Source organism: Coregonus clupeaformis, chromosome 1 (assembly GCF_020615455.1).
Source record: "Coregonus clupeaformis isolate EN_2021a chromosome 1, ASM2061545v1, whole genome shotgun sequence".
NCBI lineage: Eukaryota > Metazoa > Chordata > Actinopteri > Salmoniformes > Salmonidae > Coregonus > Coregonus clupeaformis.
Genome location: NC_059192.1, coordinates 91,636,485 through 91,655,759, shown reverse-complemented (window position 1 = coordinate 91,655,759; position 19,275 = coordinate 91,636,485). Strand labels below are relative to the sequence as shown.

General features: G+C 43.0%; 1 protein-coding gene across 2 annotated transcripts; it reads left to right on the top strand.

Annotated features, from left to right (window-relative positions):
- Positions 1-683: 683 nt before the first annotated feature.
- LOC121579465 (myocardial zonula adherens protein) lies at positions 684-19,111 on the top strand. Of its 2 annotated transcripts, none has more exons than XM_045223371.1 (14): positions 684-1,079; positions 1,980-2,061; positions 6,035-6,124; positions 9,583-9,750; positions 9,956-10,048; positions 10,182-10,295; positions 10,870-11,022; positions 16,518-16,643; positions 17,151-17,279; positions 17,419-17,513; positions 17,605-17,710; positions 17,834-17,917; positions 18,248-18,309; positions 18,408-19,111. In XM_045223371.1, exons 2-14 carry the CDS (start codon positions 2,023-2,025, stop codon positions 18,847-18,849), a joined length of 1,701 nt encoding a protein of 566 aa, XP_045079306.1. In that variant the 5' UTR covers positions 684-1,079; positions 1,980-2,022; the 3' UTR covers positions 18,850-19,111. The 2 variants fall into 2 exon arrangements, with proteins under 2 accessions (XP_045079306.1, XP_045079305.1); XM_045223370.1 differs by having other exon boundaries at positions 686-1,079; positions 18,203-18,309.
- The last annotated feature ends 164 nt before the right edge of the window (positions 19,112-19,275 follow it).

Below are 19,275 nucleotides of genomic sequence, written 5' to 3'. Positions count from 1 at the left end.
TTCATGTAACTGCATACAATAAGTACAAACGAAAAACCACTAAAACACCACAATTCAAGTGTTAAAATCCATTAAAAAAAACACCATCACAAAGATCATTAATTATTAATTTGTTAAGGGCAGGTCTTCAGGAACATTTTGAAATAAAAAGTGTTTTCTTCTGAAGAACAGAATGGCATATTTTGAATGTAAATATATTACAGTACTTTGAGTGTTTTGCATACAGGGAGGCCCACAGGAAATCTGGTCACAATGCAGACACAGTGGATGGATAAGAGACACATTTTAAAACCATGTGTAGAGCCGACAGGTTGGGGCAAGGTGTAAACGAGGCTTCTGTTGATGGATGGCCCATCCCCAATGTGCCACTCCCTGGTTAAGGAGAGCTCCACCTGTCCATGATTGTGAGGGCCCACCCTGTGACAGCCCAACCCAGGTGGGAGGCGCAGAGCAAGAGAGTGGGGTAATGTGGTCTGACGAGAGATCGAGGGAGTTGTTTACTATCTACTTCACTTGCCTGTGAAAGTAGCAGAGAGAGAGAGAGAGAGAGAGAGAGAGAGAGAGAGAGAGAGAGAGAGAGAGAGAGAGAGAGAGAGAGAGAGAGAGAGAGAGAGAGACAGGCAGGCAGTCAGCCAGCCAGGTGGAGTCAGGTGTTGTCTAAAGTCTGGGCTGGGACAGTGTCATAGTTCTATACAGTAGTAGAGCAGTAGGGACTGTGTGGAGCTGGGCTGTAGTACAGTCTCTGACTGACTGACTGACTTGTCGACTGGCACTTAACAGGAAAACCAGGCCTTGTTTATCAACTGGAAAAGGAATTCTACATAACACCGAAGAGAGAAACTTGTCAGAGTGGAACTTTCTTTCCCCTCCCCTCTCTCGCTCATTCACTCTCTAGTCTCTCTCGCAGTGGCTGGAGCTGGGGGCTGTGTGAGTTTTGTACAGTAGTCCGGAAAGAGAGTGAGAGGGAGAGAGGAAAAGAGAGAGCAGGGGAGTGGACAGAGGCCAGGGGAGACATGCTACGCTACGGCTCACCAGGATCGGTCACCACCACCGAGGACAGTCCAGAGCAGCCCAGTGAGGTAAGGAGCCCCAGGGGGCCACTCAACAACACATCTCTCGTTCGCCTGTCACATGGCGTGTTGGTTTGTGTAAGTCAGTGTGCTTGTAGACTATCTGGTGTTTGTTCGCTTTTGTCTCCGCTCCCCCCACTCCCCATTCACCTTTCTCTCTCTCAATCTTTTTTCCTCACGTCTCGTCTGTCTGCGCAAGGCTAGTTTTCGTAGCATGTCTACATCGCAACTAATCATTCTCACTTTTTTGAGTGTTGCCTGTATGTTAGAATTTTGCATGTGGCTCAGGCATATGTTTATCTGTTTGAGCTTGTAATGAGAGCCGAGTATCTGGGAGGCAGGGCTGTCATGTTTATTTGATCAGCCCAGAGCGCCTAGCAGACCGCGGCATGAAACTGCCATTAAAAGCCATTCTCACAGCTAATTCTCACAACATAAAAGCCAACATGGAGTTGGATTAATCCTTATGATGATTACAGCGTCATGTTTCACTCTCAACCAAGATAACCATTTTAAGAAAGTGAACCTGCCTAAACATTGTTCCCATTGACTTACAGTACGTTAATCAGCTCCTAGGGCACCTTAGTTCTAAAGGAATGTGTCACAGTCTATAATTATAAATACGGATGGTGGCCTGTTGTATTTGTTCCCCATCAGAAACATTCCACTGCTTATTGTAACCCAACAATCAGGCTTACTGCCACACAAATGTTGTGTCTCAAATGCTAGATCACATTATATATGAACCAATCCATTCTTATGTAATAAAGAGTGACACTGGGGAAAACAACACATTTTAGTTTTCATCCAACTATGACATTGATTACTGGTGCATGAGCTTGAACTGAGTGACATTGACATTTTCTTTTTCTGTCTGTGTGTGTTTCTGTCTGTTTTTGATTCCCCCAGAGGAAGATCCGGCGACTCAGGCTAACTCTTCATACAGGAGACAATGGACAGAATGAGACCAAAAACAACAACCTCAGACACAGTGAGTCTCAAAAAGCACAACCAGTCACCCTCACACACCCAGTCAACCTCACACGTCTTCATCTTCCCCACCCTATGGGACCTGGATCTTATCTTTTCCCTCTCACCTCCCTTAATCCTCGCTTCCTCAACCTGTAGTCGGTGTGCTCTGCATCTTTCCCTTTCTTATTCACAGCCCTCTCTATCCCTCAAATACCTCAAACACTCAACACTGTAACCAATGTAAGTCAGGTGTGAATGTTTATGAAGTAGGAGCCAGCTTTGATCCAGTTTTAGAAACATTCCATGGACTGTCTACACAATACAGAGAAAGGTGGAACCACAGAGATTTACTGCTGCTATGTTATCTGGGCTGTTGGTTATGCAATTAATTGTATCCACACAGGGGTGTGTACACTGCACACACACATACACAGCTGTGTCTGATTTTCACAGTACTCTGCACGAAGTTAGAAGGTGCCTGTCCCTTTTCATCAACAGTACAACTCTCTTCAGCACAAGCCTAGCTGACAACAGGATTACACAGAGTCGCATGCTGTTGTCTGTTTTCAGATGCCAAATATCATATATAATGTACACGACACATGATGACATCTTACTGTAACATTTTATTGGTCGTCTTATACAAATATTTAACCGATAAACAATCGCTAAACAATCACTAAACTCTTTTTAATTACAGGGTACCTACTTGGTACACATGGGTATCCTACATCTTAATAAAGGCAGGAATGTTGTTTGCCAGAGGTGGTTCACCGTTTTGCTCTGTTTGTGTTAAGAAGCTGTGGTCTGGCAAAGTGTCATCAGCTAGTTTGTAATGGAAGTGTTTGACAGCACTCTGTTTGCTGCTTGGAATCACGTTGAGGTTGGGGGAAGTATGGTTTTGGTCGCTCCTCCATAGAGACGAGATAGGTCCATGTTGTACTTTGTACAATGTTTCTCTAACCTACCCCACCCCTTTACCATCACAGTTCAGCTGATAGCAGTGTGACTAATGGTGTGGTCTGATGGTGTTTGCCTTCAGGAGGCTGTGCATGTTTCCAGCATTGCTACTGATGAAAGTCGACAGCTAGGTCAGGGTTGAACAGAGAGCAGCACAGAGGAGAACAACTCTGGGCCCTAGTTAATTAGAGCCCAGAGTTTTTCCTGGTCTGGTTATGTGGTCTGGAAATATTCAAGGCCCTGCTGACACAACACATCTGTGCCAGTCGTATGGGGGCCGTGCCACTCTGCCACAGCCAGCTGTGCGCTCCAGTCTGCAATGTGGCATCAGTCTGTGCTGAAGCTAGGCCCACTTAACGAGCCACCCAGCGCTAACGAGAGCAGTGCTCTGGAGTGTCCAGGACATATTGCACATGACATTAATAATTATCCCAGCCCATTAACTTCAGAGGCCTTTACAGATAGGCCATGAACAGAGGATTAGTATGTAAGGATGCACAGTGGGAGAGGAGGAGAGGAGGATGTTCAAAGTGCCCCCCCTCATACCCCATCCCCTCTAGCTTCCCTTTATCTATTGATTTAGCAGGCATGTTGAAGGCAGCTGAAATTGACATAACTCTACCCTTGTTGTCAGGGTTTCAGTCAGTAATGCCAGTTCAGTATTCATCAGTACAGTGGATCACTTTGAATAAATAAAACAGTAAGCAGATGATGTCACTATGACCTACATCCGATACTAAAGGTCAGCATCAAACATGGAGAGTGACTATTGTGACATCACGGTTGAACTCGCTGTATGTAGATGTTATCTTCAGAGGAATTTAAAATATAGGTAACTATAGGTAACACTCCCATATTGTGCACATATTCTTGGTTTGGTAGTCATTTGGAAGTGAAACCTGGGTAGCAGGATACAAAAACACTGTGTGCCACAAAGAGATGGAGAGGACACAGAAAGAAAACAGGCATGACAAGACAGTTAATCGAAGGAGGGAGGAAACGTCTTACATTTAAGACTGAGATATTATGCTTCAGAAAAGGACAATGACGAAAGTGGTGATCTACCATGAAATGAAAAAGGGCATGTCCTGTAACCCGACACTCCGTGGGAGACAGGCCTATCAGTGACTCTGACCTGGATGTGGTGTAATGCAGCTGCTCCATGTGAACTGCCTGGTGCTAGACTGGACGTTTACATGCCTGCAGTATAAGCCCCCCACTGCCACAATGGGCTCGAGTCAAAGGATGGTGTTTTCAAAGTTAAGGCAATTCAATCAAATGGGTTACATGAACAAATCTTTGAACTTCTACAGGACATGTACTGTATAGTAACTTCCACATACATGTCCTAAGGAAAGGAAATTAAGCTCAGGGCACAAAGCAGTATTACAGAGGTATATAGCACAGTGGGGTCTTTCATTATGCAAGCAATTTTGATACACAGCCAAGCTTAGGTAACATTGTCAATTCAAGTAGTGAATAGTACACTCTTGGAACAAAAGGTGCTATCTAGAACCTAAAACGGTTCTTCGGCTGTCACCATAGGCATGTCCCCTGTAGCTCAGTTGGTAGAGCATGGCGCTTGCAACGCCAGGGTTGTGGGTGCGTTTCCCACGGGGGGCCAGTATGAAAATGTATGCACTCACTAACTGTAAGTCGCTCTGGATAAGAGAGTCTGCTAAATGACTAAAATGTAAAATGTTACCATAGGAGAACCCTTTGAAGAACTCTTTTTGGTTCCAGGTAAAACCCTTTTGGATTCCATGTAAAACCCTTTCCACAGAGGGTTCTACATGGAACCCAAAAGAGTTCTACCTGGAACCAAGAAGGGTTCTCCTATGGGGACAGCCGAAGAACCCTTTTGGAACCCTTTTTTCTAAGAGTGTAGAAGCAAATATTGCCCATTGCTTTGTGATTGAGTTCTTCAGACTAGGCCTCTCTCATCTGGTTTGCCATGAATACATAACACTGTCAGTTCAGTGAGGGTCAAGTTCCTTTGGCAGGACATTAAAACAGTTTGCACAGCCCCTTATCTGACTGGATAGAAGAACAAAAAATATGTTTCTGTTGCAGCTTCAGCTTCAAAGAATCCAGGACAAAACTGGAATAAATGCTCCCTCTGCAAACATGCTGAAACACAGATATTGTAATATTTAATATGTAATAGTGGCTGACATATTGAGTTCTTTCAGAGGGTGTGTACAGTACTGGCCATAAAACATAATGACGGCCATTCTTCTCTCCCATCTGTTGGAATTCACATTGCCTATTTGGAGCCCCTCATAATTTCTCGTCAGCCTGCTCTCTCTCTCTGTGGATTATCTGGTGTGGAAATGTGAAGCAACGTCCAGCTCAGGAGGCCATGAAACAACAGTGGCGTCATTGTTCCCCATCTCTTATCTCTGCTGGACGCGAAGGACTCCTTCTCTCTCTGGCTGGATGGGCTGCAGAGTAGAGGTCTTGGCTGAAGTTCCTCTGAGCTAATATTTATTTAGTAGGGAAGCTCCTCTTTTCTCTTCTTAGAAACAATCGTTTTTTAGTTGTTGTCCGAAATATATATCAATTACCATCCAGTGTTGTTGAAGTCTGTCATTAAGTGCTTAAGGAGTGTCCAGAAACTAGGCTTCTCCTAGCTCTTTCCCCACAAAGCATTGCGGTAGTCCAAACCATTCTTAAACATTGTTTTTAAATATGGGTTATGACTAAGATGTGGTCTAGAAATGACAATAATGACTATTCCCAGTGATCAAAACTACAGTACACTATGTTCAACAAAGATGGTAATCTGTCATCAACAGTTTGATAAGAACAGGTACATGATCCATGCATTTAAACTCTACACTTAGCCCATATCATGATCTGAAAGAGGGGAATGCATTGTGTACATTGAAGCATATCATTTGCAAACTAAATATGTGGCTAAAAAAAAAAAAAAAACATTCCAAGCATTCAGTAATAATCAGGTTACTGTTTGTGAAATATCTCCAGACATTGTGAGCACACAGTTAATTCGTTTCTGTTTGTCTTCTCAGCAAGAGGAGAAGGTTGTCAACGGAACATGGAAGAAGAAGAACAGACTCATCCAGAGAGAGAGGCCAGCTGGCAGTGAGTCACCTGTACAGGTAAACGACCACAACCACAACATAAAAAGCTATCACCTTAGAGGCTTTTGAAAGGGAAAGTTACAGAATGTTATGATGAGACAGGGAAGTAACTTCCTGAATTAGTGGTCAACCCTGCTATCGGCATGTGAAACACAAATATGCAAGCTATGCACTGTATACAATTTAGAACCTTTTGTTCTATCCTTGATATAACCTATCCTCAGATAATTCCAAGTATTGGTTTCTGTGTATGTTAAACATATGTTGTCAATGTGGAGTATTGGGTACAACCCTCTGCCTCTGGTTGAACAGAGGTCACATGGACCTGTGTGCACAACCTGGTCTCAGAGCATTTGGTATTATTCTGTACGCAAATCCGAGACACTCCATTTAGTATAATGTCGGCCGCGACCGGGAGACATGGGGCGGCGCACAATTGGCCCAGCGTCGTCCAAGGTAGGGGAGGGTTTGGCCGGCAGGGATGGCGTTTGCAATGCCAGGGTTGTGGGTTCGATTCCCATGGGGGACCGGTATGAAAAAAATAATGTATGCACTCACTAACTGTAAGTCGCTCTGGATAAGAGCGTCTGCTAAATGACTAAAATGTAAATGTAAATATGTTATGTTTCGTATGGTATGTATTAATTTGGGGATATCCATCACCCATTTCATATGATATGTTACGAATTACAATTCGTATTATATGTTACGAATTTGCTAAATGTACAATATGTTACGAATTTTCTAAAGCTACAATATGTTAGGAATTTGTTAAATCAAATCAAAATCAAATCAAACTTTATTTGTCACATGCGCCGAATACAACAGGTGCAGACCTTAACGTGAAATGCTTACTTACAAGCCCTTAACCAACAATGCAGTTCAAGAAAGAGTTAAGAAAATATTTACCACAGGAACTAAAGTAAAAAATAATAAAAAGTAACACAGTAAAATAACAATAACGAGGCTATATACAGGGGGTACCGGTACCGAGTCAATGTGCGGGGGTACAGGTTAGTTGACGTAATTTGTACATGTAGGTAGGGGTAAAGTGACTATACATAGATAATGGACAGCGGGTAGCAGCAGTGTAAAAACAAATGTAAATAGTCCGGGTGGCCATTTGATTAATTGTTCAGCAGTCATATGGCTTGGGGGTAGAAGCTGTTAAGGAGCCTTTTGGTCCTAGACTTGGCGCTCCGGTACCATTTGCCGTGCGGTAGCAGAGAGAACAGTCTATGACTTGGGTGACTGTAGTCTTTGACAATTTTTTGGGCTTTCCTCTGACACCGCTTAGTATATAGGTGCTGGTTTGTAGGAAGCTTGGCTCCAGTGATGTACTGGGCTATACGCGCTACCCTCTGTAGCCCCTTATGGTCAGATGCCGAGCAGTTGCCATACCAGGTGGTGATGCAACCGGTCAAGATGCTCTCGATGGTGCAGCTGTAAAACTTTTTGAGGATCTGGGGACCCATGCCAAATCTTTTCAGTCTCCTGCGGGGGTAAAGGTGTTGTCGTGCCCTCTTCATGACTGTCTTGGTGTGTTTGGACCATGATAGTTTGTTGGTGATGTGAACACCAAGGAACTTGAAACTCTCGACCCGATCCACTACAGCCCCATTGTTGTTAATGGGGGCCTGTTCGGCCCGCCTTTTCCTGTAGTCCACGATCAGCTCCTTTGTCTTGCTCACATTGAGGGAGAGGTTGTTGTCCTGGTACCACTCTGCCAGGACTCTGACCTCCTCCCTATAGGCTGTCTCATCATTGTCGGTGATCAGGCCTACCACTGCTGTGTCGTCAGCAAACTTAATGATGGTGTTGGAGTCGTGTTTGGCCACGCAGTCGTAGGTGAACAGGGAGTACAGGAGGGGACTGAGCACGCAGCCCTGAGGGGCCCCAGTGTCGAGGATCAGCGTGGCAGACGTGTTGTTGCCTACCCTTACCACCTGGGGGCTTTGTGGGCACTATGGTGTTGAACGCTGAGCTGTAGTCAATGAACAGCATTCTCACATAGGTGTTCCTTTTGTCCAGGTGGGAAAGGGCAGTGTGCAGTGCGGTTGAGATTGCGTCATCTGTGGATCTGTTGGGGCAGTATGCGAATTGGAGTGGGTCTAGGGTATCCGGGATGATGCTGTTGATGTGAGCCATGACCAGCCTTTCAAAGCACGTCATGGCTACCGACGTGAGTGCTACGGGGCGGTAATCATTTAGGCAGGTTACCTTCGCTTCATTGGGCACAGGGACTATGGTGGTCTGCTTGAAACATGTAGGTATTACAGACTCGGTCAGGGAGAGGTTGAAAATGTCAGTGAAGACACTTGCCAGTTGGTCCGCGCATGCTTTGAGCACACGTCCTGGTAATCCGTCTGGCCCCGCGGCTTTGTGAATGTTGACCTGTTTAAATGTATGATATGTTACGAATTCTAGCTAGGTGGCTAACGTTACCTAACTAGCTAGTGTTAGCTAGGCTGGGGTTAGGGTTAGGGTTCAATTTAGGAGTTAGGTTAAAGGGTTAAGGGTTAAGGTTATGGGAAGGGTTAGCTGAAAGGGTTAAGGTTAGGGTTGGTGGAAGGGTTAGTTAAAAGGGCTAGGGGAAGGGTTAGCTAACATGCTAAGTAGTTGCAAAGTAGCTATAAAGTAGTAAGTAGTTGAAAAGTTGCTAATTAGCTAAAATGCTAAAGTTGTCCGCAATGAGATTCGAACTCGCAACCTTTTGATTGCTCAACGTTTGCGTTATACGCCCACCCACAACACTTTTGCTTTTGCCTTAAGTAACCATCTGTCTTATGTAACCATACCAAACGTAACATATCATACTAATTTGAGTGTCCCGGATTTATTGTCAAAGGCAAACAGATTCACCTTCCATGGTTTATACTGGAGTCTGTGGCATAGTAGTGCAGGCCATTGTTTTGGCTCCTCTATTGTTGAAAAATTTAGGGTAGATAACAGACTCTACTCAAGTGTGGCTGTCTGATCATAACAATGGAAACATATTACTTCTTCACACAGTAAGATGACAAATATTTGCATTCAATGATAAGAGAGGATTTATTGTGAGACTTTGATAAGATACTGTATCTGTGTCACTCAGTGGATTCCTCTCATACTCTATGATACTGTAAGATAACATAAAGGTGCTAGAGCCACTTCCTGATACTGCTGAGCAACAAAGGACCTGTGTCAGTGTGGACCTGTGCTCCTTGAGAGCCCTGTTGGAGAGAAACAATAGCAGGGAGACAGCAGGAGCTCATGTACTGGGTTGCAGAAACATGACACCCTCACTGCACCCTGTTTCCATCCCTGCTTCCCAACCTCCAGATTCAAGTGCTCAGCAGCAATTCTCGAAATACCTGAGCATGCGCACATATGCAAACGCACAAACACACACATAGGGGTGAACACACACACACCTACAGGCTGGTAGAAAGTGTGCCTAGATAGAAACCTGACCGGGTTGATCCTGTCTCCCTCAGCACCTCAGAGCCAAGGCCAATGGGGAGCTAGAGACGTCGCTGCAGCGACAGCACAGGCCCAAGGTGTACGGTGTGTTGCAGAGGACAGGCTCGGACAGACAGCAGGAAGTGATGGCGTGCGAGTGGTCTGTCAATCACCTGAGCGATGAGATGAGGTACATCAGGGAGGTGAGTGGAGATGGTGAAGATAACGATGAGGCTGATCCAAGTTAAGGAGTGTAAACAGAGCAGTGGCCTACAGTACAGTACACCTGGCAGGCCTGCAGGGTATCCAAGAGCTAACACCAGGATTCCATAACATGGACAACATTATGGATTTGTTAAGCAATTAAGATGGATTACCTCAAACGTGTGTCGTCTCTGTGCTGCACAGGTAAGAGATTCCCTGGAGAATGTCAGAGAGCGGATGTACAGCCAGTTTGGAGGAATGCAACAGTCAATGCAAAAACTATCCCAAGACATCAGAGTAAGACAATACACCAAAGCACACATGACTAATAAGACAGCTAACAGCTGGAAATCCTTTCTCTTTCAATTTCTTGTAAACACAAAATGGATACAAAATCTGATAATTTGGTGTGCCATGTGTGTCTCTTCAGATTGCCAACTCCCAGAGGAAGACTCTGGAGAAAGAGGTGAGGGTTCGGACTGCAGCCATGGACAGCTTCGACCAGATGAACAGTTCCCTCATATCTACCAACATCGACCTGCAGGTACAGGATCAACGACACTGTCAAACAGGCCTGTCACTGTCTCGTCAAGGCCATCCCACTGGGCACAGACGTCAGTTCAATGTGATTTACATTTGGTTGAGTTGTCAACTAATGTGAATTAAATGTGAAATCAACCAAAAATGTCACCCTGTCATTGGATTTAGGTTAAAAGATGGGTGAAAAAAATACGAAATTCCCTTACTTTCATGGCTTTTTGCAAATCCAATCAGTTTTCCACGTTGATTCAATGTCATCACATAGAATTTTTGGGTTAAAATTACATGGAAACAACATTGATTGAACCAGTTTTTGCTCAGTGGGATGTCTCATAACCCTCCACGGAATGTCTTAATCTTCTCAAACAGAGATGTGCAGCACTATACTTCCTTCTTCTACTGATGTGTGCAGAGTGAAGGATATCCTGTCTGGTTTATTATATATGTTTGTTTTATAAAGTAGCTCTAAGCTGTTAATCTTAGTTTCAGTGTATGAGTCAATCTTTCTGCTCATGATTGCTGCATGCAATAATGTCCACGGTTGGTTTGAGGAATTCAAGTACTAGTTTCCTTTGCAGAAATCTCTACTAGAGAGCTGTCACAATCGCGTGGACTCCCGGGATGAGATGAAGAGTCTGAGAAGCTCCTTTCAGCAGGCCGAGGAGAGGCTGAAGGAGAGGGAGAGGCAGCTGGAACTTGCCCAGGCTGAGAACTGCACACTCAAACTACAGGTAGAGTACTACTGTAAACACAGTACACCAGCACCACACAGTGGATGGCACAGGCCTGGTAAGCGTTTGCTTTTTGTTTATGGGGCACAGTTTACTCTGGTCATTAGTGATCATGGGATACATCATCCTCACCCTGAATGAGTGCCATGAAGTAGCAACTGTCATCACAATTGTTAAAAGGTTATAAAAACAATTCCAATAAATGCAAAAGTTGTACAATGGATGAAGATACTTCAAACTTGATTTTTTTAAATCAATCAGATGGATGGACAAATAATGAATGGAGTTCAGGGATTTTGGTGGGTTCAGGTATTAAATTTGTCAAATTTCTCTTTTGTTTTCTTAGAATGCAGTTATATATAACATTTTCTAATGGTATCAGGTATTGTGACTCATTTATGTAAATACACTGGGTGTATTTGCATATATGAAAAAATTTACTTATATCATGGCATTGTTGAATACTCGTTTCTGATTGGCTTGAAGGGCATTCTAAAGCGTGCATTATTTCCCTATAACGCATGGTATATCAGCGTGGTAGAATTGGCTATAGTTCATTCTTACATGTTCTATGTTTGAGCTGGTTTTGAAAGCAAAAGTCGAATTTAAAACATTATTGGCATTGTTGAATTCGATTTTCATAATAGCAAGCTTGCACTGATGTTTTGTTAGCTAAACCAAATATTTGTTATAACTTATCTCATTGTTCTATCTGTGGCTAAACTAGCAAGTCGGTTTGTTTGATTACCAAGGCAACTACTGTAGCTATCTAGTAAACGTGCTAGATACTGTGGATGTTGAACACCTTTCTACCTGCAAATGATCACATTTATAGCGGCAAATGTGTTAAATTATAGCCATGGTATACAGTCGTGGTCAAAAGTTGAGAATGACACAAGTGTTGGTCTTCACAAAGTTCGCTGCTTCAGTGTTATGAGATATTTTTGTCAGATGTTACTATGGTATACTGAAGTATAATTACAAGCATTCCATAAGTGTCAAAGGCTTTAACTGACAATTACATTAAGTTTATGCAAAGAGTCAATATTTGCAGTGTTGACCCTTCTTTTTCAAGACCTCTGCAATCCGCCCTGGCATGCTGTCAATTAACTTCTGGGCCACATCCTGACTGATGGCAGCCCATTCTTGCATAATCAATGCTTGGAGTTTGTCAGAATTTGTGGGTTTTTGTCTGTCCACCCGCCTCTTGAGGATCGACCACAAGTTCTCAATGGGATTAAGGTCTGGAGAGTTTACTGGCCATGGACCCAAAATGTCGATGTTTTGTTCCCCGTGCCACTTAGTTATCACTTTTGCCTTATGGCAAGGTGCTCCATCATGCTGGAAAAGGCATTGGTCGTCACCAAACTGTTATTGGATGGTTGGGAGAAGTTGCTCTCTGAGGATGTGTTGGTACCATTCTTTATTCATGGCTGTGTTCTTAGGCAAAATTGTGAGTGAGCCCACTCCCTTGGCTGAGAAGCAACCCCACACATGAATGGTCTCAGGATGCTTTACTGTTGGCATGACACAGGACTGATGGTAGTGCTCACCTTGTCTTCTCCGGACAAGGTGTTTTCCGGATGCCCCAAACAATCGAAGGGGGATTCATCAGAGAAAATGACTTTACTCCAGTCCTCAGCAGTCCAATCCCTGTACCTTTTGCAGAATATCAGTCTGTCCCTGATGTTTTTACTGGAGAGAAGTGGTTTCTTTGCTGCCCTTCTTGACACCAGGCCATCCTCCAAAAGTCTTCGCCTCACTGTGCGTGCAGATGCACTCACACCTGCCTGCTGCCATTCCTGAGCAAGCTCTGCACTGGTGGTGCCCCGATCCCGCAGCTGAATCAACTTTAGGAGACGGTCCTGGCGCTTGCTGGACTTTCTTGGGCGCCCTGACGCCTTCTTCACAACAATTGAACCTCTCTCCTTGAAGTTCTTGATGATCCAATAAATGGTTGATTTAGGTGCAATCTTACTAGCAGCAATATCCTTGCCTGTGAAGCCCTTTTTGTGCAAAGCAATGATGACGGCACGTGTTTCCTTGCAGGTAACCATGGTTAACAGAGGAAGAACAATGATTTCAAGCACCACCCTCCTTTTAAAGCTTCCAGTCTGTTATTCTAACTCAATCAGCATGACAGAGTGATCTCCAGCCTTGTCCTCGTCAACACTCTCACCTGTGTTAAGAGAGAATTACTGACATGATGTCAGCTGGTCCTTTTGTGGCAGGGCTGAATGCAGTGGACATGTTTTGGGGGGATTAAGTTCATTTGTCAAGGCAAAGAGGGACTCAAAACTGAGGCAGCAGACTTTGTGAAAATTAGTATTTGTGTCATTCTCAAAACTTTTGACCATGACTGTATGTCTAGGCCTCCCTGCAGTTACCTGCGCTGTCTAGACTGCCTAATTAATGACTATTGTTGTCACATTCTGTTGCATAATTCAACAAGTATAGCATAGCCTCGAATAAAAAATCAACTCGCGTTCCTCTAGATTACACCTATCTATACATACTTTACATTGTTTGCGATATCCGAAATATCACTATAATCCGAGTGTTCATTTTCGAAAGTTTCTTTCATTTCTGCGCATCTACCTGTATTAAACGATTACTTTTTTCAATTCCACAAAAAATGAACACCCATCAAAATAAAGTTATCTTTATTTTTCTTTTGATGTAAAGTCCAGACGATGCGTTAAATCCACAACAAAGTTTGAAAGGCGTTGCATGGTCATTCTGCCGTCTGCATTGACCATGCAGCATTTAGGGTGATACGGCCTCCGCAGCAGTCAGGGGCATTCATACTTTTTGCGCAGAGCTGAGCAGCGCAGAGCTGTTGTAAAGGAAGTGAGTTTGTGTTTATACAGGACCTCCCGCCCTCGCCTACCGTCAACCAATCACGTCAATGTGGAGCTATATACTGTGTTTACAAACATTGCCGCAAGAGGGCGTTCTTATAGAATGCCAACAAAAAAAGACTCTATTTATTTTTTACATTTACATTTAAGTCATTTAGCAGACGCTCTTATCCAAAGCGACTTACAGTTAGTGAGTGCATACATTGTTTTATTTTTCATACTGGCCCCCCATGGGAATCGAACCCACAACCCTGGCGTTGCAAACGCCATGCTCTTCCAACTGAGCTACATCCCATGTATATGTTGCTAATGAGTGCATTTCACACTTCTTCTGGATTATAATTGGATTTTAAGTCTTGTATAAATGTCCTGCTTAATATAATGTTTGTGTCATCATCGCAAATCAACTGCATTATACTTAAAAACACTTCAACCAGTAAAATGGCTCTTTGACTAGCTTTTGCTACAGCCTATATCAACGAGCGTTAGCATTCTAGCTAACAACTGCTGCATCCAAAATAGTTATTTTGCACAGATCAAAACCAAATATAATCATAGTGACTGTTCAAGCAAGAATTAAAACATCATTGTAATTGTATGAGAACCCCCAAAAGTTATTTTGTTTAGAAGTAATAAACACCTAAATCTAGGCTATGTTGAATGGGCGCAGATGATGATGGCTTTCTTATCGCCGCCAAGAGTCGTGAGACGTCCGTGTGTCGTGTACTGGAAAAGGGTCTATAAGGAGCCCTCCGCATTGTACCAAAATTTGAGACGCGTATGGCGATACCGTACTGAGCTCAATTTGGGCTCTGCTTGCCTTCGTGCTTTCGGAGGCTTCACAATTGCGTCACACCATCCATACCGCGCTTCCGACCACATTTTCGGAACAAGCTTACATTGGCTCTTAGATGCAACGGAAAGACAATGCACTGAGCCTATTTCAGCCATTACCGGGGGTGTTTGACAGGTCATTACAAACATTTCCGCGGTCCTAACGTTAACGGGGGAAACGACAGGCACAAGCAAGAGTATGAAAGTGTCGCAGCAGTAAAATGAAAGCAATCAATCCAGCGAGATTTAAGTGACAAGTGGATTTTGCATCCCTCAAACACAGGAAATTGATGGCTGAAAAAGACAAATCCTCAGGTGGGTGGGGCATGCGCGTTGCTACATGTAGCCCTCTACAGCTGGCGTCTCTCAGCATTCTCTAGTCGGACTCATTCTCTGATGGCCTCTGCCATTAGCAACATGACTGTTTCAGCACCTACTTGTTGGTTTTAGGAACCTCACTATCAAGATCTCTCAATCTGTGTCTCAGATCCAAAGCTAAGCATACTTAGTTATTGTACAGTATGTTGGAGGGGTCATAGGGTACGTTGGAGAGACTTTCTTGTCCAAGATCTACTGTATATCTTGTAATGTAAATGTTAAATTTTTCTAGGCAACTTTGAGATTAACCTCAGGTGATGTGTCTGAGTTTATCATTATATCAGGGATGGGCAACTGGCAGCCCGCCCGCTTTTGAAGGCCCTCGATCAATTCCCCCCCTTTTTGAAGGACCTCGATAAAAAATATAAAAAAATTCAGGAACTCAATCAGGGTCGCAATTACTGTTGCAAGTTAGAATAGTAGAATACACAAGGTGCAATTTCAAAATGTGGTTGTGCATCATCAGTATATATTTTTTAAATGTTAGTCACTGATAGTCACTCAATTAGGCCCATGTCAGCTAAAAATTTAGATTGGGAAAGTTAGTCTAGTGGCCAGCTATCTACATTTAGTAATCATGTTCGGATTACCGACCGGGGGGCCCCCATTGATTTTGTTAGTCAGTCTCACTCAATTATCATATTAAACCATATGCAAACATTTCTCTTCACCCTATGGAAAAATGTGTATAATATCATGAAATTAGTTGTAAAATTGCTAAATCTTCTCTCCGCCCCATGGCAAAATGTAGCAAACTTGCTTTTAAAACTGCAACATTTTCTCTACGCCCCATTGCAAAATGTGTAGAATTGCATGAAATTAACTCTAAAACGTAAAAATGTTTCTCCACTGTCAAGAGGGGGGGGGGCTGCTAAAATGTTTTGCTTGCAATGTGGTGGGAGGGGGTGTACACAAGTGGGTACGCAGACCAACGAGTAACTGCGGCCCCTTATGATGAGTTCAGATTTTTTGTGGCCACACCCCCATCAAAGTTGCCCATCCCTGCATTATATGATTGAGATCTCTCTGTGGCTTACTCCCTTCAATTCATATTCCTCTCTACTTCAGTCTCAGAATTCTCTGCTTGATTTCACACACTTCACGCTCTGGTTATTTCATTCAACGTTCGATGTGACTCCCCTGATCCTTTGACTGATTGGCCTTCTCTGACCTGCATTGTCCGCTCTGACCGCTGAACACTCAACTTCAATTCTATGTGATGATGAATGACAGGTCATTGACAGACAGTTCAAGCTCAAAGAACCAGTCCTCCAGATTTTAAGTCTTAACATTCATGCCGGACTCACTGTAGAAAAATATAGAATCAATAGACATTTCTACATTAGTTATCTTTAGCAAGTCTTTGAATCGTCACGTTGTTGTATGAAATTGACTGATAGATGTGTGCTTTGTGTTGTCCAGGTGGAGTCGTCTCAGGAGGCCAACAGCCATGAAGTGCAGGAGCTGACAGCGAGGCTACAGAGACAGTATGAGGAGAGACTTCAGGAAGAGCAGAGGAAACACAGAGAGGAGATAGAGAAGCTACAGGTACTGCTGAGTCTCCTTCTGATATCACTTCGCCCAAGCCCATGCCTGAAGAGAAAGGGCGGTGATCGATTAATCATGTGAAAACCAAGGCCAGTGATGTTTTCACCATCTTACATATTAATGAAATGTTTATATGTAAACCACAGGAGGCTGCTGAGCGGAGAACAGCTCATAATAATGTCTGGAATTCAGCAAATGGAAGGGAAACCATGTGTTTGATACCATTCCACTGATTCCGCTCCAGCCATTACAATGAGCTCGTTCTCCCCAATTAAGGTGCCACCAACCTCCTGTGATGTAAACAGAATAAAAGGTTCCAGTTTCACTCTGGTCATACAAGTGGTATGAGTCTCCCTCTAGTGGTACAAGTAACCCACTATGGTAGTGTCAAATGTAGAGGAGCCTAACATCCAAGTGTTGATATGATAATGAGCCCAGATGAAATTGCATGTTCTCTGCCTTAAAGCTTTTAATATACTTTGTTTACCATTAATGTTTTTCAACTAGGCCCAAATTGACAAGTATATTAGGCGATTAGAGGAGGCAGAGAAGAATGCTAAGATTGCAGAGGCCAAGATCGCTGAAAGGGACCAGAGGATCAGTGAGGTGGAGCGCCTGCTGGACTGTATGGGACAGGTAAGACCCAGAATAATGCATGCAGTATTATGCAATAATACAATAATGCATGCAACATTATCTTTATATCTATAGCATTTAGGTGTAATATGTCAAGTCCTTTGTGCAGGAATACTATAATAATATGTATTTTTTGCAGGAAAAGGGCCATCTTCAGAAGAAACTGCAGGAATGTGAACAGCGTCTACACTTGATGGAGGTGACATACAAAACAGATGCAACTGTAGCAAAGAGGTACAAATGCCAAAACAAAAATAACATTTGATATGTTCCACCCCATTGAAATGATATACTGAAGTGATAACACTATAATTCATCATTACAGTTCTCAAAAGTTGGTAGAGGAGGCAGGGGAGCTCCGTGAGAGAATCAAACACCTGAATGACATGGTGTTCTGTCAGCAGAGGAAGGTCAAAAGCATGATAGAGGAGGTGAATGACTAAGAAATGTCTCTCTCTCTCTCTCTCTGTCAATGGAAACATGAGTACACTGACATATGAATGTTATACTGATATGCAAAGTTTGTTTCTTTTTTTCGTCTTGAAAATGTAAAGGTTGAATCACTACGAGCTAAAGTGGCACAGAAGGACATGTTCATCTCAGAGCTTCTGGACAGAATTGCTATTGTGGAGTGTGAGGTAAGTGTGGACTGCCACCACACTTTGTACTGTCCACTTCCTGAATCATTATGAATGTATGGTGTGGTTTTGAAAACGTAAACTTTATGGGTGCATTCATGTCCAGCGTTCTCCTACTTTTCGGATCGTCAATCTGTGGGTTGTGCTTTGACATTACTGTACCTCTAAATTCAGTGTTGCACCTTTTGTGACATCATCTGTCTCTGTCTGGTCCACTTGGATTACATCACATCCACCTCATTTGCATGGATCTGACTTTGTTCCTTCCTCTTTTCGTCTTCCTAGAATAATGAGTTAGAAGACAAGCTGAAGTATTTTATGTCTGTACAGAGTGCGCCAAGGGAAGTTGTGCAAACCAGAGAGATAGGAGTGGGCTGTGATCTGCTGCCCAGGTATGAACCACTGGTTCTACTGTACATGTGGCATCATTTCCTCTAGTTGGGTTTCTCTTTTAAGTTTCTCATTCTGTTTTCTCATTTTACTTTCACAGACCTGAAATACAAAAGTATGAGGTTGAAACTGATGTCCAACCTCCACCAGCACAATACCAACCCAGACAAACCCCAATTCATCCCTCTTCTACAGAATACCTTGGACAGTCTAGGACATTCAGATCAGGTCCACCGCCACCCAGCAGACTGGAGTCTAGTTTACTGAGGTACACTCCTCTTGAGTACAGTAGGTATCTATCAACCAACTCCTCAAGATCCTTTGGAACGCTAACCAGTCCAACACTGTCTACGTCTGGCCCTCTAAGCCCTGATCAGTCCAGTACAGAAGAGTCTGCCTCAGTTCAAACCACAGATACAGCCTCAAGTCCAGAGGGGGACATTTCAGCCCCATCCTGTTCTCGAGCAAGATCAAGCCCATCCAAAATCTACACACCTTTCATGAAACTTATGGAGATAACAGCAAAGATTAACATTGAGTAATCACGTGAAGAAATACTTTTTATGAAGGCTATTCCATATGCTGTATAAGGGACTATGTTGCATATTGTGTAAATAGTCTACTGTTCTGTAAATAATATTTGAAAGTATCCTTTTGAATAATTATATTTGGTTTTGTTTACAGTGAATGTTCTTGTATGGTTTATGGAATTCTGAATTCACTATCCTGTATCAAGGTTTATATTTATACTCTATCTTTTTCTGACATTTTTAGTTTGCTCTGTATAAATGAGATGCAATATTATTTTATTATTAGTCAAATTATGTACAAAATATGCTAAATATGTATACTTTGTGCCTTTATTAACAGCTTAATCACTGATACTCCCACAACGGTGGTGATAATCGGTTGTTTTTTATCTATTGGATATTATTTAACTATATCTGACAAAACTGAAGATATTTCTA